The 21,542-nt window shown below is 33.0% G+C and overlaps 1 protein-coding gene across 2 annotated transcripts in view; it reads left to right on the top strand.

Moving 5' to 3' along the window:
• Positions 1-21,542, top strand: part of LOC114334390 (leucine-rich repeat and calponin homology domain-containing protein) — a 290,806-nt gene that overhangs the window by 236,598 nt on the left and 32,666 nt on the right. For both annotated transcript variants that reach the window (XM_050648230.1, XM_050648229.1), the window contains exons 4-7: positions 4,256-4,496; positions 9,035-9,182; positions 9,268-9,354; positions 13,656-14,220. In XM_050648230.1, the coding sequence (XP_050504187.1) occupies positions 4,256-4,496; positions 9,035-9,182; positions 9,268-9,354; positions 13,656-14,220 (1,041 nt within the window). The remainder of the gene's footprint in view (positions 1-4,255; positions 4,497-9,034; positions 9,183-9,267; positions 9,355-13,655; positions 14,221-21,542) is intronic.

Here is a 21,542-nt window from a genome sequence, read left to right as displayed (position 1 = left end):
CTAAAACCAAAAAAAGTTTTCCATTTTAGTGGGGACTTTCCATTTTTTAATTTAATTTTCCATTTCCAACAATCGTTTTTTCCGATTATATCGCCATCTATCCATAATTCGAAAAAATGTCTCGAATAAAAGTTACTTATTTTTACGTAATGAATCCAAATCTGCAATAAAAAATGGGGGCTCCTATTTAAGATTTTAACCTCCACCACACCTCCGTAAGGGGTAGTGTTTGGTGTCATTCGATAGATTTTTCAAAAATATTGAATACGTGTATTTTTCAGTTTTTCGATCTGATGCTCATTTCGTGAAATATCCCTGAATTCGTATTTAAAATTTTAAATTTACCCCCACCCCTCTCCGTGGGTGACCGTGCTTGGTATCATTTGGTAGATTTTTAAAAAATATTGACAACGTATTTTTTAGTTTTTCGATCTGATGTTAATTTCGCGAAATATTCGCTTTTTTTGTGAAACTTTGTGACTCACCCATTTCCTTACGCCCCGCTCAAATCATCAGATTTTTTAAATAAACACTGTTTTGCACGTACTTAACTTACCTTAGCTTAATCTGACGATTTCGAGTTTTTTTAAGCATAGATTTTTTTTCGGGCCCCCTTTAACGAGCCAATATATGGTAAAGGTACATTTACAGGGTACAAGGTTTTTCCTTATATGATAATCCCCGTAACAGTAACTGCAAAAATCCCCGCTTGGGTTCCCCTGCTATAGTTAATATTGTTGGTGCGTAAAATATTAATAAAAACATACAATATTCTACCTAGTTTACTATGACTTTAGACACTTAATATGCTTAAACATTTGACATGATTATTTTATTAGTTTCAGTTGATTTGTTGCCATTACCTACTAATATGAATTCTTTTTTATTAAGAACTGATTAATTTGATTTTTGTGCTAAGAGAGTATAACAAAAATGTGCTACTAGCAATAAGAATTTATCATCAGCAATTCCCTGATAGACGACAGCCAAGAAGAAAAACTTCAAAGTTTATTAGAACGGTTTCTACGGACTCAACACGTAGATTCCGAGAAATCTGATCGAACCAAAACTATTGTAAATGAATAAAATTAATTACATGTTATCGTTAGTGTCACTGAGAATCTGCATACTCGTACGACCGTCCTCGAAATCTAAGTGTCTAGGTCGTCGAAACCGTTCTAGTAAACTTTGAAAAGTTTCTCTTCATGGTTGTCGTCTATCAGGGAATTGCTGATGATAAATTCTTATTGCTACTAGCACATTTTTGTTATAATATGTACTCTCTTAGCACAAAACCCATATTAATCAGTTCCTCATTAGAAAAATTCATATTAATAGTATTGGTAACAAAGCAACTGGATCTATAAAAATAGTATAATGTCAAATGGTTAAGCTATTAGAAATATAAGATAATAAAAAAGGTACAAATAAAAGATATAAATTATTTTTATTTTAACCGAACCGAATTATTACAATAATGCATATAAAGAAATTAAGAGATGTTTTCTCTACATAATATTCGAACAGACTAAATACCAAACACAGTACTACGACAACCACAGTTCTCACATTCATATGTAATATGACACTTTTACGCAATTTTTACGCAAAAGGTGTATCGAATTAACTTTAATGTTTTTGAGAGAGAGCGGCACGCCCCTTGAAGACTGCATGTATTTATTTTAACGCTAACAAAAGTAATAATTATAGTTGAATATTAGATTCCAACACAAGCAAGTTTAGTGTCAAAGTCATAGCCAACTAGGTAGAATATTGCACGTTTTTATTATATTTTTTATTTTACGCACCAACAATCTTAATTTCCTACGTAGGTATTTTGATATCTCATCCAATATTAATAAATTGGAGATCTATATTTCCAAACATATTGTAATTACAGATATAATCAACCTAAACTTTCGAAGTGTTACTTTCGTCAGAATTTGTATACTCTTTGTAGTATCGTAAATGTCTAAAAATAGCCAAATGCATGGGTGCCGCTAACAGAATATAAAATTTTAAACGATTTTCTGCAGTTTGACCAATTTACGGATTTTTTATTACACTTAATATTACACTTTTTAAACAGTCTGAAGTTTTGTTTAATCCTAGTACCTTCTAATCTCCGATCATTAACCAATAATTACTAGTTTTATTTTGAAATTGTTTGTCCCTAATGTCTTAAATTTTGTTATTATATTAAAGCCCCCGTTTTTTTATTGTAGGTATATATTACTGAAACTTGTAACAAAATTATCCTCAGCTGCGTGTAGAGTATTATATAGAGCAGAGCATTTAATTTATAATACACTCGGCTTTAAAAAAATTCGATCGATTGCATATTACCTATTTGTTGTTTAGCTCAGTCACTCAGGTCTAAGTTAGTCTAATCTTAGTTGAAAAAGTGAACAATGAGTCTTGGAAAGGACTGAAATGAAATTTTAATAATATTAAAATTTTACATTCATGTATATTATACATACATTCATGCCCATGCCTATAGCTTTACAATAAAATTGCTTGCTGGATGCGAAGGATGGTGGTAAACTAGAAGTCAAACAATTAGGAATGCACTTCATATATGTAATAACATCATAACCCACCGGTACAAACTTAACGGCAAACAAATTCAACAAATTTTTCCTCATATATTAGTTTTTTCGCTACCGTCAAGTTTGGCAAGACAGCGCTGTTGCCAAATAAAAAACACATATTTATTTACCAAAGCTGCTACAGCCTACACTGTCTCTCTTTGTCTTGTGAAAAGATAAGAAAAGAGTGTGAAACAAAGATAACTATATTTATTATAAGTGTCAAACTGATATAAGGTTAGGTAAGATGTTTGTTTGTTTAGTTTTTTTCTTCTTCTTTTATGGCCTTTGTGAGCTGTGCCCATTTAGCCAGCAACATTTCTTAAAATTAATGCCTAATTAAACCTACCATACAACAAGACCAATCAAGGATAGGGCAGGGAAAGTGAAGTGGTGAAAAAATAAACTGTTGTTAAAATATAAACTAAATAAATAAAATATAATGTGAAAACAATAATTTGACATTATATTTCATTCACCTCTAATATTATGACAGACATCATTTACCATTTACCATCTGACCAAATATAATAATGACGTCATATAATATAATCGTCACTACTTCTAGTCAATAAAATGCTCGCTGTAATAGGAATGGCATGTCAGGCATGTCAAAAAAATCTAATTATTCCCTATATATTTTTTCAAATTTAGAATATGGCAACAAGGGGAAAATTACGTGCATTCCTTATTGTTTGACTTCTAGTAGACATTGTTATACCGTTGACTGATAAATTATACTGGTATTTATCAATCCGTATTTATCAATCAACGGTTATACATTAACCCCCCCCCCCCCCAAACTTTATTTGGTAGTTCGAATCTTATACATTGGAGCCTCACGTTTTGTGCCAATACTAGGATGCCAGGATGAGGCCATATAATTACAATATCCGCGCACGAGATCAATTTTTGGTGATTCATGAAAAGTAGACATCTAACTTTAGTGGAAATGGCAAATTTAACCCATTAGCGGCCTATCAAAGAGGATTGAACTCGGCTAGGAGCCATTCTGTTAAACGGCACCTGGCTGAAGTACCGATATCACTCGCTGGCGCGTGAACGGCACCTGACTGAAGTAGCCATATCACGCGCTGGCGCGTGATCGTCAGCGAACTGGTTAAAGCTTTTTATTGGGATCGGCAGCTTATATTTTTTGTTGCCTGGTACAATGTTACAGTACAATGACCACTACCATCCAGTAAATTCTACCACGTGGAGTCAACACGAGGCTACCACTTGAACATTCTGGACTTAATTGCGATGTACTGCACAGCAAGATCAGCAATTATAAAATTATAAAACACCATGTAAAAATCAATATTTTTCAGTCTGATTTTTAAATTATTGTGTTGTTACTAAAATCTTTGTAAATCGAAAATAAAAGTTTTAAATTGTGAGTTCAGTTTTTAAAAAAGTGTTTTTCCAAGAACATTCGTAATTTGCAGGGGAGCTAACCTTCCTAATTTCTCAACCGGGCTTGAAACCAACTACGGTGGAGTTAGAAATTACAATATGTGAGCTAAAACTACTGACTTCATGATATTAGAATTATTAAGAACAAAGTTTTAACATTAAACATTATGTTTAACATCTTCTAACTCCATAAATCGTTTATGTCAATTCTCTACTTTAATAAATTTGTATTTGTTTTACTTTTTTAGTTGTGCAAGCGTGGCAGAGTGCATATATTCAAGTATCTAGAGTTAGAAGCGTTAAAATTTGACAGGCGACCAGATTCCAACGGTGGAACGCTAGGTAGGAGGCCGAGAAGAAGTGGTGCAGGTTCATCACCAGGACCTCTACACCTTACCGATAGACTGAAACATAAAAGGCATAATGTAGATAGCGGGTACAGTACAAGTAGTGATTGTTATGACAAACGATGGTCACAAGAAATAACTAGTAAGTATATTTATTTCCATTTTAAGGGGAATTTCTAATGATTTTTTTTAAGACATTTTTAAGATTGTTTTAAAGAAATTATTATATTTATTACCAAAATTTCTTTTGAATAGGATTAAAAATACGTTTAAGTATTTACATAAACAAAATTTTGGCGATTTTATTTTCTCTTTGGTGCTGTAGATGGCGTCTTGCAAAAAATGTGTTTTTTCCAAAATAATAATAAACAAGTAGGGTATCTCAGTGTAATTTGTACAATTTTGCTTGTAAAGTCAAACACAATTTTACAGTTATTTAGGTGAATTATGTTATGGTACAGTAATAACTCGGTTTCTTAAGGATTTTTACAACGATGGGGAAAATCCATTAATTTTTGTGCATATCTAGTTTAAATTCTAGGGTAAATAAAACCTTTTAGTTCGGTCGTAATATAAATCCAAGGCCAATAAATTGTTTTTATGAAGGTTGGAAACGTGTGAAAATAAGAACCAACTGCGGATCGAGATTAATAAAATTCGTTTTTGGCGTAACAATCTCTATAAGTCAAAGGTTGAGAAAGTGCCAAACGGAAATGCCGTAGTAATTTAATGACTTTTCTCATATTTGAGTTGATTGGAAACTGCAAGGTACAGATGGCCGAACATGTGTGTCCATTTGAACAAAGACGCGATAAATTATATTAAGATCGTTTGTGTAAAGAAATATTCTTATCGATATGTTACAAAGTTGTAACAACTTTTATATAATTTAGCGAATTGGCGCTCCAGCTGTTCTTTTCCTTCTGTATTATGTACATATGTATTAGTGATGGCGTCATTACACTATATTTTCATATTGTTTTTTGTCCACGTAATTATTTTTTCTGTTTTTAGTGTTTTTTCTTCTTCTTCTTCTTCTTCTTCTTTTGGCATTATAACCCTGGATGGGTTTTTGCCTCTCTGGCTATGTCCTTCCTTTCAGATCTCTCTTGCGCCCTTCTTCTCCATTGTCTTATGTTCATTGTTTTCAGGTCGTCTTCCACGTCATCCAACCATCTCGTTCTAGGCCTTTCTTTTTCTCGCGTTCCTATCGGCGTCCATTGTAATATTTTCTTTGTTGTTTTTGCATCGTCTTGCCTCTGCACATGTCCCAGCCATAACAGTCTTTGACTTTTCACTAATCGTACAATATCATAACCTTAATTCAATTCATTAATCTCGTTGTTTCTCCTGATTCTCCATGTGCCGTCTTCCTCTTGTACCGGACCATATACTTTTCTTAGTATTTTTCTCTCGAATGTCCTTAGTTGGGCTTCATCCCTTTTCGTCATTATCGAGGCTTCACAGCCATAGGTTACTACGGATCTAATCAATGTTCTGTAGATAGTCATTCTAGTTCTTTTGTCTAATAATTTCGATGTCATCAATCTTTTATTAGCATAGTATGTACAATTCCCGCTGAAAATACGTGCAATAATTTCGCTACTTACGAAATTCTTCTGATTGATTTCTGTGTCCAGATATGTGAAGCCATCCACACGTTCAATAGTATAATTGAAGCGCTTATTGTATGCTTCTTTTCATGAGCATTTTTCAGTGCGTCACAAATGATAGAAAAATGGTAAGTCCGTGATAATATACATTTTAGTGACATGACATTTTAGTTAAATCTGACAGTTGTCACATTTTTTTGAAATTTAGCATAAAACCAAATCAATTGTGTTTATTGCATTTATAAAATGGTATTTTCTTTGATTGTATAGTCTTTTAAATTGTTCAGATTATATTCGTAGATATATTATATAATTCGCAAATTATATTATTTTCGATTATAGCGCCATCTATTGACAACTAGAATAAATCTTATAAATGTCACCGACGAAATGTAATCACCGACGTGCGTTTTTTTCTGTCACATACAATTTAATGCGTTAGAAAGAAATCGAAAAACTGTGACGCACTGAAAGATCCTCATGAGAAAAAGCATATAAAGGGTATAAGTCCACAATACTTAGTTTTGAGAAAAACGAAAGAAACTATTTAGTTTAGAAACCTGATGACCTATCAAATTTTGTTCTACAAATGAAATGTAGAAGGAGACTAGTAGAGTGACATGTGATACAGCAAACATGGCTTTGAAAACGATTAAGGCCAAAAAGTCATTTTTAAAGGCTGGGACTTGATTCCTTTATACAATCAATGAATAAAAAACGACATAGAGCTGCTTCTGTCCAGTTAAATTATTAATTTATTTATAACAAAAGGTTTATTATTACAAACAAGACCTAAAATACATCGTAAGACTAACTAACGTAAGCTAACCGAAGTAATAAAATAAACGACTCTGTAAACAAAATGCCACAAACGATGGATTATTATTCTATAAAGGCTATCAGTCCCGGACTAGTTCCCTTTATATGCTCAACAAAAATTTTATCGTGCGATATTTCGCGTATGGTGAGAGATACAACATCGATCCGTCGACGTTGGTTTAACAAAATGTATATCTCACTTTAACTTCGTACGTAAGTGGACTTATTCCCTTTATACAATAAGCGATTCAATTGTCTATTGCGATATTATTTTCATTGTCAGGTATTCTTTTGACGGTCATGTACTTCGTTTTTGCTTCGTTTATTTTAAGCCCCCTTTTTCGTGCTTCAGGATCAATTTCTTTGGACGGTTCCATTAGTCGTGGTTTGTTCATACTATTGATAGCTACCATCGTCTGCATATGCAGTAATTTGTAATTGTCTTGGTGTATATATGGCCGGTTACATTGGTTTTTTTGATGACTACCTCAAGGACTTGGTTGATAGAGCCTCTCTCGGTCTCACTCCCATGTCGGTGTCAAACAGGGGGTCAGTTCTTCATCTACTTTGACTGCGGCTTTTGAACCCTGTAACGCCTTACGAGGCTAACATATTTCTTAGGTATACCTAGATTACGATGGTCTTCCAGCTTTTTGTCTCTTTTTACACTATCAAAAGCTTGTTTAAAGTCTATATATACATATTATACAGTTCTATGTCGTATTCATAAGCTTTTTCTTGTATCATTCTTAGTATGAATATATTGCAGTGGCTCTATTTGGTCTCAATCCATTTTGATAATCACGAATTTTATTTTCGGGGTATTCAATATACAGGGTGTCCCGAAAAGGTTGGTCATAAATTATACCACAGATTCTGGGGTCAAAAATAGGTTGATTGAACCTGACTTACCTATATGTATATACAATAGTATACACAAAAAAAGTTACAACCCTTTGAAGTTACAAAATTAAAATCTATTTTTTTTATATATCGAAAACTCTTATATTTTTTATTGAAAATGGACATGTGGTATTCTTATGGCAGCAACATAAAAAAAAATTAAAGTGAAATTTGTGCACCCCATAAAATTTTATGGGGATTTTGTTCCCTTAAACCCCTCCAAACTTTGGTGTACTTTCCAATTAAATTATTATTGTTGCACCATTCGTTAAACACAATATTTTTAAAACTTTTTTGCCTCCTCTTACTTTTTAGATAAGCCAGTGTTTATCGAGATATTTTGAATATTTGTCGAATCCACCACATATTTGTGTATGGTTAAGTACGATTATAGAGACCTGTTAATAATCTGAAAATTTATTTATAATTTACATTTTTAGCTATATTTTAACCCCCACATCTCGATAAAAGGTGACTTACCAAAAAAATACTAAGAGGCAAAAAAGTTTTAAAAACACTTTGTTTAACTAATGGTACCACAATAATAGTTTAATTGGAACGTACACAAACATTTGGGGGATTTAAAGGAACAAAACCCCCACAAAATTTTTATGTAGATATATTAAAAACGAAGCCGCATCTCGATAAAAACTAGCTTATTGAAAAAATACTAAGAGGCAAAAATTTTTTAAAAACGTTGTGTTTAACGAATGGTACCACAATAATGAATTAATTGGTACGTACAACGTACACAATAGTTTGGGGGGGGGGGGTTGAAGGGAACAAAACCCCCATTTTTATGGGGTGGACAAATTTCACTATAATTTCAAAAATAAGATGTTCCTGTCACAAGAATGATACATGTCGATTTTCAATAAAATAATCATTAATAGTTTTCGATATATTGAAAAAATCGATTTTCATTTTGTAACTTCAAAGGGCTGTAACTTTTTTTTATCACATTTGTACTAAGGTAAGTTAGGTTCAATCGAACTATTTTTGACCCCAGAATGTGTGGTATAATTTATGACCAATATTTTCGGGACACCCTGTATATTATAATAATCGATCGTAGATTATACCAGAAAAAATTTTGTATATTTTGGCTTATAATTCTGGCATTCTCTCTTATCTCCTTTTTGATATATTGACAATATAAGGCCAACTGTCCAGTCCTCCTGCATTTGCGCTTTGGTCCATATTAATGGCATTAGATAATGAATTCTTCCCCAGAGTTCAGATCATCCATGTTTTAGTAATTCTGCAAAAATTCCGTCCGTTCCTAGCGCTGTATTGTTTTTGGAGTTAATTATATTTAATTATACAATATTTATCATATTTTTAGTAAGAACAGGAGACCAAAATGGTACCCAATCAACATTATCCACACCTTCAACATTATCACCAGCTCACGAATCAAACAATGACGAAGAAGTTGGAAAAGTTAACGAATTAGATAAAGTGGATGGCCTAAAATCCAGAGAATATGCCAGGTTTGTATATATCTATTTACGAGTTTGTCTAGTTTAAATCGATGTTTGTATCAGTGACGTAACTTGTTTTTGCATGTTTTTACAGTGTACGTCTTAGTCCGTGCCCTGACAGTTTTTCTAACAGTAATGGAACTGATGATAGAAAACCTTTACATCAAATTCAAACCTACAGGTAATTATTAGTTTAAGAACAATTTTAATTTGTTGCCCGAGACATCTAAAAAAGTCAAAATCGGATGACAGTAAGCCGAAAAAATGCAATTTTTGGAGCGCCTTGTGCTTTTGAACTCGCCCATTCACTTTTTGCTCGGCGCACTGAGGGGCTAGCCCACCACCATAACTTTTAAAAAATTCACTAGGCTCTTCTAGTTGATCGATTTCAATTTTTGAAAGTGCGTGTGAATGGTTGAGCCTTTCTTTATAGGTTAAAAAAAACTCAACTATTTAAAGTACTTATTTCGGGCCCAACATAATTTTGTAAATTTGCTATTTTTTGGGGACCATCGATTGCAATGTTATTATTCAAAAACTATTAAACTGATCCTTTTTATACCTACGAGTACCTCTGCTTCTTGTGTCTGCGCGTGGTCCACACTGTATTTCTTTTTGGAATCAGCAAAGATTCTTGAGCTTCAGGAGGTAGTTAAAAACGGGCCAAAAAAATCCCCTGGAATAGATGATTTCCCGACGCACCTATATAAAGATATCGACAAAGATACATTAATGGATTAGAATAAAGGAAGACTCTACAACACCATACAGAGAAAGGATATATATTTGAATGCTCTAACCACGGAAGAATTAATTACACTATACTACGTCAACGTATTGTAGAAAAAACACTGGAGTGTATGGTATGGCATATGTACTCGACAAATAGTTCTAATCTACAACTCTTAACAGATGTTTAAAATAATGAGAGACTTAGAATACAAGCCCCTCTCTTGTATACTGTCGTTACAAATTACAACCACATATTCAATATTGTGAAGAGACCAATTTTGGGTTGGGCAGAGAAGGGTAGGACGTGTAATACAACAGCACAGTACAGTAAGAAAAATGCTCTGTGATAGACCCATTGGACACAGAAGAAGAGAAAGACCCAGACCCTGCTTAATAGCAGTCACGAAGACACGAGAAACATAAGAATACGCGCTTAAGTAGGACTGGAAGAAAATTATTTAAATCTGCATAGATTTGTAAAGCCACAAAGATGAGAATGAAATATTGTATTGTATTTATGGCCACATTGTATCCGCATTCAATCATGTTTGAAGGACTTATTCAAAGAGTTCTTATTATATTCTTAATCAGCTGGAGAAAGCTGAAAATAAGATTTTCCTCAGGTCCAGCCTCATAAAAATCGATTTTAACAGGATCAGCGGCGTTATGCGTTTTCGTTTAAAAAAATATACAGTCAGTCTGTAATTTGGAATAAATTCAATATCTCAAATACTAATTATTTTTTTGAAAAATGCTCAGACCCGTCGATTAGTATTTCAAATTGTCATTTTTGACATGCAATAATAATATATGCAGGGTGTCCCAATTTAGAGATATGACGTCATCGTTGATTTTCTTAAATGGCAACACTGTTATTTTGATAGCTATTTTGATAGGGTGTGTAAAGTTATACATAACTGCAAAATATCAAATTTTTATTCTCTACCATTTACAAGATAATAACAAAGTTATGTCTGTAATTTGGGATAAATTCAATAATTCAAATACTAATTGTTTTTTTTTTGAAAAATGCATAGACCCGTCGAGTAGTATTTCAAATTGTCATTTTTGACATACAATATTAATGTATAGAGGGCGTCCCAATTTAGAGATATGACGTTATCGTTAATTTTCTTAAATGGCAACACTGTCATTTTGATAGCTATTTTGATAGGTTGTGTAAAGTTAGATACACATATTCTTGTTCTCATGATCATTTTTCAGTGCGTCACAGTTTTTCGATTTCTCTCTAATGCATTAAGTTAGATGAGACGGAAAAAGCGGTAGCTCCGTGATTAAACACAAAAATAATGCAGCATTATAATGGTTATACATATACATAAGACGTATATTCCTAACCTACGTTTGATTCGTTGATATTTAGAATGCGCGTTTTTTCTAGCCAGTCAAATACACGTATTACGAACATTTGACGAAAACTTCGTCCATTTTGGCCATTTTTTAGAAGTGTCAAAGAGTCAAGTGACGGTTATTATTCAGGTCATTATTTTGTGTACCTGTCATTTTGAAATTTCGAATTCGACTTCCCTTATGTTTCACAACGTTTTTGTGCATTATTTTGTGTTTTGGTTTAGAATTTAGTTCGTTAAAAGTTAGTCATTGGCGTGAGGAGGCTAGAGACATTCAAGATGTACCGAAGAGTGCTAAATATCTCATGAGTAGATAGAATAGCCAACGTGGAGGTAATGAGACTTACGCATAAGGAACGAGAAAAACTAACAAATAAGAAGAAAACTGAGATATATGGGACATGTGATGAGAGATGTATATCTAATACTCCAGATCATTATGCAAGAAAAAGATCCATAGTAAGGAGACACAACTCATGGCTGAAGAACCTTAGGAACTGGTTTGGATGTAATAACAATGAATTATTTAGAGCCGCGGTTTCAGAAATAAAGATCTCTCTGATGATTGCCAACTTTTGAAGCGGAGACAGCACCTAGAGAAGAAGATAAAAACATAGTTTATGGATAGTTTTGTGTCATTTTTTAATGTTTCCATATTTATAAATTTAATTAACAATATTGTTTACTTTTTAATTTTATTCCCCTTTATAAAAAATACCTACATGTTAACATATTGTGTAAAAATCAAATCTACTAAATTACTAATTAGTTTAATTCCACAAGCTTTTCACCTATGGCTAAGTACGATTCTGGCATCTGTCAGATTCGTCAATAATTACATGAAATAAGTCTCGACACACCCAATACAGTATATGACGTCATAATTAATGACGCACTGAAAAATGATCATGAGAACAAGAATAACAGCAAAATTTCAAATTTTTAATGCCTACAATTTACAAGATAATAAAAAATAACAAAAGTTATGTCTGTAATTTGGAATAAATTCAATAATTCAAATACTAATTGTTTTTTTTAAATGCTTTAGACCCGTCGATTAGTATTTCAAATTGTCATTTTTGACATAGAATATTAATGTATACTGGGTGTCCCAATTTAGAGATATGACGTTATCGTTGATTTTCTTAAATGGCAATACTGTCATTTTGATAGCTATTTTGATAGGGTGTGTAAAGTTAGATATACATAACTGCAAAATTTCAAATTTTTAGTGCCTATAATTTACAAGATAATAAAAAATAACAAAGTTATGAAAAACAAGTAATCAAATAATAATTGAATTTAATTATTTCAATTAAGCAAATGCTCATAATGTTGCCCATTGACTATTTGACAATAATTGAGGGCAACATTATGAGCATTTGCTTAATTCAAATAATTAAATTAAATTATTATTTGATTACTTGTTTTTCATAACTTTGTTATTTTTTATTATCTTGTAAATGGTAGGTAATAGAAATCTGAAATTTTGCTTAGCTATAGCTTTACACACCCTATCAAAATAGCTATCAAAATGACAGTGCTGCCATTTAAGAAAATCAACGATGATGTTATCTCTAAATTGGGACACCCTGTATACATTATTATTGTATGTCAAAAAGGACAATTTGAAATACTAATCGACGGGTCTGAGGATTTTTCAAAAAAACAATTAGTATTTGAGATATTGAATTTATTCCAAATTTCAGACATAACTTTATTTTTTATTATCTTCTAAATGGTACAGAATAAAAATTTGATATTTTGCAGTTATGTATAACTTTACACATCCTATCAAAATAGCTACCAAACTGACAGTGTTGCCATTTAAGAAAATCAACGATGACGTCATATCTCTAAATGGGACACCCTGTATACATTATTATTATATGTCAAAGAGGACAATTTGAAATACTAATCGACGGGTCTGAGCATTTTTCAAAAAAACAATTAGTATTTCAAATATTAAATTTATTCCAAATTACAAACTCACTCTGTATACGTATACATATTAATATTAGAACTCTTAATAGATCAAAATTAATGGAGGCCCTCAGAGCAACAGTGGCCTGCTGTAGCTTGTCTCATTTGACGCATTTATTTCAAAACTTCATTTTTGGGATTGGGCCACTGTTGCTATGATAGTCTCAATTATAAGGTTATTCAAATGTTGAATGGGTTGCATGTGAGAGTTCATTTTGAATGAAGTAAAAGACAGACGTACTCTCAATCATTATGATTGAGAGTACGTCTGTCTTTTACTTCATTTATAAAGTTATTATTTCCGTAACTATACATGTTAATGATTGAGAGTACGTCTGTCTTTTACTTCATTTATAAAGGTATTATTTCCGTAACTATACATGTTTTGAACTTTTAGGGAGTACAAAGAAGCCCTAAAACAACAAAGGGCACAAGACGTGCCTTCTATATATAGGACAAAGGACGACCAAAGTTATAAAACGGAACCAAATACCCCAACCCATCACGTAGCTCCATCTCAAACACTAGCCACCTCCCGATCTGATCCCACTCCTCTAAATTCCGCCTTTAGTAATCCCAAAACAATTTTCGACGATACTAGTCCCACCAAAAAACCAGTGCAAAAAGTTCAGCCCTCCAGAACGTATTCTCCAATCCACATGAACGGAGTAAGTGATAATAGAAACGGATCGCCGAAAATAAGCAATTACGTCAAACCGAAATCGCCCATGAAAGGATCGTCGGACATAATGTCACACGATAATGTGCCTACCGTTAAATCTGTGATTACCAATGGAAAGAGTTCCCCGAAATTGGGATTCCATTCGACGCCGAGGAGTCCGAAGACTACGAAGAGTATTAGTTGGAATCACGACGCCAATAATGATAAATTGTCGTTTACCATGAGGAGAGAGATAGATAAGGCGAAGGAAGAGACTGATCTTATTAATCAGTTAAGAAATGTAAGTTGTTTCTATCTTATTTTTGTTATTTGGCAAAGGCACCTAATGTCTAAATTGTTACCGATTATCTCTGGGTTTTACGTTAAGCGTTTCACAAAACAACATCTTATACAAATTGTGAAAGATAATTTTTTTAAATTTTTTACATCTTTTATATTTTGACAAAATGCGAAAAACCCTTCTTCTTCTTTAAGTGCCATTTCCCGATCGAAAGTTGGATATCATCATCACTATCTTCTAGTATTGCCCAAATGCAAGACCAAGACGAGACTTAGGCAGTCTTGGTCTTGCGCCAGTACACCTGGTCTTGGTATTGCTCTCCCGGTCTTGGTCTTGGTCTTGCAGCAAGAGTCTTGCAAGTCTCGCAGTTGCCCATTAGCCTATTGCATATCTTATAACAACGTAACAGAGAACAGAGAGGTACATTTTAAGCTTGAATATCATTAATAAATATCTAAACAACTGACACTGGGTGGGGTTTGAACCCACGATCTAAGTGATACCTGCCTATGTTCTAACTAACTAAAGTTAAAACTACCTCTTAAAACCCACAAAATTTCATTTGCATATCTCAACCGGTTTTAGAGGAATAAATAAATCCTCAGTTTGTAAGAAAAATTTCAACACCTCCTATTTGGGAAGCGAGGCATTTATAAACGTTTATGAAGCAAACTGTCATTACTTTTTCGTGCAGAATTACCCATTAAAGTTTGCCATACTTATTTAAAAACATCCTGTATTGATGAAAAACATGGCTAGTTAAAAAAGTACCTAACGTTTTTATTATAAGTGAATGAATAAACAAACATAATGCTAAGAAAATATGAGGCTATAGTTGGGTTTTAATTTAAGTATGCTATTGCATGCTTGAATAATAAGTTAGCATAATGCTAATAGAATATTCCACAGAGTGAGAAAAAACACAGTTTGATTGGTACACCCAGTATACAATGACAATAATTGACCTGTCTAGCAACAATATTATTACAGCAATATTTATAATGAATAAGACAACATATTAAAAAAATCACTTAAATCGGACAACAGGCTTAGGAAATTTGAGACATTAAAAATGACCCGTTAAAATAATATTTCGGTATTTTGTTTACACGATATCCGGCATTACCTGTACTTTTGTCTCATATCATTATCTTATGATACTTTTAAATAATAGCCGCGCTGTTTCAACAAATTTTGTTTAGCCGAGTGACCTCATAGCACAGTCAGCATAAACAATACATAATAGTCTTATATAATAACTATGTATACCGATAAGATTTCTGGTGTTTGGATTCCTAAAAAACAAATAATGAAAAAAATTAATTACTTATTAAGTATATTTTCTATTAGCGTAGGTGACACATTTTTAAAAAGTTTGTATACGATATTCGATATTACTGTAGGCGTCGCAACGCAGGACTGTTATGTTATGATTAGAAGACGACTATTCTCAAAACCTGGACAATTAATTTCAGAACGAAGAAATCGGCTGCTGGGAAAGAATGTACAAAATATTTTATTTTTACATTATAATAATGACCTCTGAGTACATGTCAAATGTGTCAAGTGTTTTTTTAATGGATATTTTGATTCGCTATGTATGTTTATGGTATTGTTCGTAATGCGCATAAATCCAATTTTCAAATTTTTTTACAATTTTTTTTGTTTCTCATAGAGTATCTAAGAATATTGTCGAACTTATATACTCCCTAAAACGACCCTCAGTTCTCACTGGTACACGCGAGAGTCTCGCAGGCTTAAGCCACGGTTTGTTAGAACAGTGAGCGACGCACAACTCACAGTCAGTCGAACGCCGCGCACGTCAGTCCAAATCAAAGGAATGGTTTCTGTATGTTAACGGATTGTTAGGTTCTGCTTAGTTGCGCGCTCTGAAGACAGACAGCAGTGTAGTCGACGGCGTGCGCTGGAATCAACTGTAGTTTGATTTGGACGCAAATGTTCAGTTGAAATTTTGGTGCACTATCTCAATCACGAACGTCGCAAAAAACCCCTTATATTTTTTATATTCACCCCTACTCCCACCCCTTTGTCAGCCACGCAGCGTTCCGCTACTAGAGATTTTACTTATTTACGTCATGACCTACTTATTTCCAAATTTTGGTGCACTATCTCGATCATGAGCGTCACAAAAAAAAAATAAAAACTGCGACTTTGACCCCCTTATAACTACCCTCGTCCCCCACTCTGGTTTCCGGCCGTTGGGGAAAGTCATGCACACAACTAATTCAGCATATCCCCATATAGTTCTTCCATATTACTTATTACGCACAAAATCCGCTCCCAGCTCTTAGACTATATGTGTAATATCCTATTAATGGGACCGTGTTATCTGATCGAACTAATTGAGAATGTCAAGCGCAAAATTTAAAGAAAATTTAGTAAAAAAATGAAAGATAATGTCTGGATTAAGCTAATTAAATTAAGTTAATTAGGCCATTGTCCACGATGAAACCGATAAAAAGCTTTTCATGTTTCTTTTGTAACTAAAATAACCTATTACTTATTTCTATATTGGCAATCAATACATACATCAAACAAATCTTTCAGAATTAAAAATTGCCCTTTAATTCTACAATGAACTTTATATTTGCAAAATAAACTGTAGGTAAAAGAAAGTTCTTTATTCACTCAAAAAAAGGTCGTTGACAGTTGACATGGGTTCAAAAAGTGCCAAATTCGTTTCGATGGCACGTGCTAAGATGGTTTACTGACCTGATGGGTCGGCTTTAAGACAGAACAGCTGGTTGTCAAAGCACACAAGTGATAGTGACTAACATGATACTATAAATAACGAGATAGTATCTTTCTCTAGCTTAAATACGTCCGAGTTGGCGCATGATGACGTAATTGGAGACCGGAAGTTGAATTTGAATTCTTGGTAAAGTTAAATGGGATTTGTATGCATTCTGTGATGAAATTATTCAATTAGCAACATAACATTAAACTTCAATGTATTCAAAAAAAATTTAGTGTCGAGATTCCTGTCAAAATTTCGTCAATAATAAAATATAAAATACATTACAACCGCGAACATTTCAAAATAATCGGACATTACGAATGATTACGAACCATTACCATCATCTGAAATGAAGCATTGGAAAGCAAACAACAGGTAGATGCGATTTATACAGATTTTTCCAAGGCATTCGATAGGGTCAACCATACGTTATTGTTACATAAGATCGAACAGTTAGGTTTCTCTGATCCTCTGCTTAGTTGGATTCGAAATTATCTATTAGATAGAAGGCAAATAGTTCGTATTAAGAATTATTTCTCTAATGAAATTATAGTTAAATCGGGGGTACCTCAAGGCTCCCACTTAGGACCTATCCTTTTTAATTTATTTATAAATGACATAAATAAAAGTTTCAATTTTGCTCAATTTCTTCTATTTGCTGATGACCTTAAATTATTTCACATAATTACCTCTGATTTAGATCGCTACAATTTGCAATCAGATCTTAATGGTCTTGTGGAATGGTGCTCACTTAATGGTATGGACTTAAATGCAAACAAATGCCATGCTATAACTTTTACTCGACTAAGAAACTTTGAGAATAATTCTTACTATATACGGGACACTAGGTTACAATTAGTAAACTCAGTTATAGATCTGGGTGTTATTCTTGACACTAACTTGAATTTCAACCTACACATTAATAGCATGGTTTCTAAGTCATTAAAGATGCTTGGCTTTGTTAAAAGATGTAGCTATGACTTTACGACTGGTCGTTCTTTAAAACACCTTTATTGTTCTTTGGTTAGACCACATTTAGATTATGCATCATGTGTTTGGTCACCTCAATATAATTGTCACATCAATAAAATCGAACAAGTTCAGCGTAAATTCTTACGTTATTATGCTTATAAGATGCATCTCACTGGTCAAAGTTATGAGTCTTTACTGCAAACTATTCGACTTGACTCATTACAGAGTCGTCGTCAACATAAAGATCTTTGCTTCTTATATAACTTAATTCATGGTCATAAATTCTGTATCTCAAATAAAAATCTTAAATAAAATTGGTATACGTGTACCTTCAAGAACCACCCGTTCTGTGACCACCTTCCACGAGGTCATTAACCGTACAAACTATGGTTCAAGTTCCTATCTCTGTAAAACTATTAAATTAGCAAATACATTGTCTCCGCATATTGATTTCTTTATGAATGACTTTACTGCGTTTTCCACACAATTACATTTATATTTAACTTAATGTTCTAATTTCAAGACTGATTTGTCAATTACTATTATTTTCTTTTTAGATAGACTTAGATATTTAGATTTTTTACTTTATATTATAGGACTAGCGCTCAATTGTTAAATGAGAGCAAGTAATTTTATTTTTTTGTTGTTGTTTATTATGTATTTACCAATTTTGTACCTACTGGCACTAGTTCTTATTTTGAATTGTTTTTATAATTTGTGTGACATTTTAATTGTATCATGTACTAATGGACTTCGGTCCGACAATAAATAATAAATAAATATTATTACGAACTTGCCGGTCTCCAGTTACGTCACGACTTCAGGATGTGCAATATATTATCTTGTTATTTATAGTATCATGGTGACTAAAGTTGATATCTCTAAGCAGCCGTACCCCGGTCGGACTCTTTAACGCCCGGTTTCATAATCAACTTAAAGTGAACATTAACTAAAGTTCACTTTAACGTTGACATTTATCCATATGAATTTCATTGATAAAGGTACCAACTTAAAATTTAAAATCCACATTAACTGATTATGAAACCGAGCGTTAGAGAAGGAAAATCTCTGTTTTATCTTTGAAATGAATCAAGAAATCTAAATAACTTACCAATTAATGAGTAAGCGGCACGACACTAAAAACTGTACTATACTTTACTACAACAAACGCCTGCTTCGGACGTCAAAAAACACTTCGGAATCAGACTGAACTGTTCGAAAACTAAAGACACTATGTGAATTCATATATGAATCTGCCTTTTTATAGACTGTGGGGTAGGTAATCAAATTCGTGGGAAAATTGAGGGTGGATTCGAACGGGACTTGTCGTGATACTTGACTTATCAGCTTGTGAAAGTTAAAAAAAAAACGACATATCTTTTCGAGTTTTATGTGTCTGGTCTAGGATAAGGGTTTTACTGTAGATTAAACCACGAAACTGGGAGAAGTTAATCCATGGGAACTATTTTACATGCAAAAAAAACGCAAACGTTATAATTTATTATTTATAATCAACTTTTACTAAAACCAGCCGTTTGAGATTGAGTTGACTCGAACTGGGAATAGTCAACTCCAACGGGATAATCAACTTGAATTGTAACATATACATTGAATAGTAATTAAAACGATACATCTCTGCCTAACTCCTCTCCTAATTTCAATTTCCGGACTGGGATTGCTATCTGTTACAATTTCTGCCCTTTTATTCCAGTAAAGGTTTGTTAGTATTCGCAAGTCTCTTTTGTCTATGTTTTTTGACTTTAGCATTTGATAGTTGGATGGTTGAAAGACGTTTTCAAAAACAACGTAACAAACATGCACATCCATATTAATATCCATGCATGTTTGAGCTATCACATTAAAAGCAAATAACGCCTCTCCAGTGGCGGCTCGTGAGTTCTACAATAGGGGAGGCTCTAACTATAAAAAATCTAGACAAATTTGCACTAGCAAAAAAATGCACCAAAAATTTAATTGAAGGCTCCATTTGTTTTTGACCATTTTTATTTACATTTCACCTTACGGGGACCCTCCCTCTTACCGCATGCTTGCATTGATAACTGAAATGTAGAATAGCTTTTGTAATTAATAATAATAATATTGTTAGAATTATTGATATTAAAAGACCTTTATAAAAACAGGATTAAATCTAAAATTAACGAATTTTTTCGAATTTTGAGTTATATTTACCCCACAACGATAGAAGTTCCTTGTAATTGACGCGATCACATTCATCGTGTCCGCGAAAAGCTAATTCTTGCGAAGCCCAATACATATATTGTTATATCGATAAGCCTTTTTAAATTCATCCTATTCTCCAAAACCTGATTATTGTAAGTAATTATGGCCTCTTTTTGAGCTGTATCTAAAGCAGTTACTATATTTTGTTTAGCAGAAAGTTTTAATTTACACGACGAAAATATGTGATCTTTAGATTTGGAATGTCTTTCAGTAGAACGAGGTAAATTTTTTAGATCTGAATATCCTATTTTAGACCACGTTGTATGTTCTTCGGTTTGTGTTGAAAATAAGATATAAGGATAGCAAAAAACTTTTTCCCTCTTAATAGGGAAATCGTGTATTAAATGCACGATTTTGACGATTACCTGAGGATTTAATAATAGTTAAATTTGGCTGTGGTCTTTCTAAGGTTTTAATAATATAAGCTTTATTATATGTATATACTTAAAGTATTAAAATTATTCCTGAGCAGCCAGTCAATTATATCTTCAGATATTTTGATTTTGTTTAACTTATCCATTTTATATAAACAAACAACGGTACATAAATTGTAAAAATTACCTTACCAAGCCAATAACAACACAAATAAAAATATATGAATTACAAAAATTCACCAAACACTAATTAAAAAAATAAAATGATAAAATCACACCAAGAAATACCCTGACTATTAACTTCCTTATAGAATATAAGTAAATACACAAGGGAGCCTAATTCTGGTTTAGCCTCCCTTGTCTTATATTTCTGGCTAGTATGACGTAAAGCGATATAATATTACGTTTCTCTATCGAGTATTATTGTACGCATAGGAAACTATATTGCTGGTTTCGAGAAGTTTGTTGTAACTTATAACACAACGGAGTCGAGTCTGGTTTCTTCCTCCCTTGGTAGGGATATGAGGAGCTGTTCACAGCGTATAGGTGGGTATATAGATGCGTTCCAGATGCGTTAGTTACAATAGTAACAGTTAGTGTGCAATAATTTACACTGTGTATTAGTATGAGCGCTTGTTGTTTCTCGTCATTCAAAATAAACAAAACAGTGACATTTCATCAATAATTATAGAAATATTATGTCCCAGAGATGACATACAATGTGTAAAAAATGTATGGGGAGGCTAAGCCTCCGTTGCCTTCTCTGATTCCTGCCACTGCGCCTCTCTGGTTCCTAGTCAATTTTTGAATCCAAACAGACTATCATTTTTATTCCTTCTTTTAGTTTTTTATTTATATGATCGTGTATTATTTTCAAGAATAAGTTGCGAACTTGACTTTTTAGTGACATGGATCTGTATTCACTGCAGTCTTTAGCGTTTGTATTTTTAGGGATAGCACAAAAGGTGGAGAGTAGC

Source organism: Diabrotica virgifera, chromosome 4, assembly GCF_917563875.1.
Source record: "Diabrotica virgifera virgifera chromosome 4, PGI_DIABVI_V3a".
NCBI lineage: Eukaryota > Metazoa > Arthropoda > Insecta > Coleoptera > Chrysomelidae > Diabrotica > Diabrotica virgifera.
The sequence above is the reverse complement of the archived record's forward strand: the minus strand, read 5'-3'. Positions and strand labels throughout refer to the sequence as shown.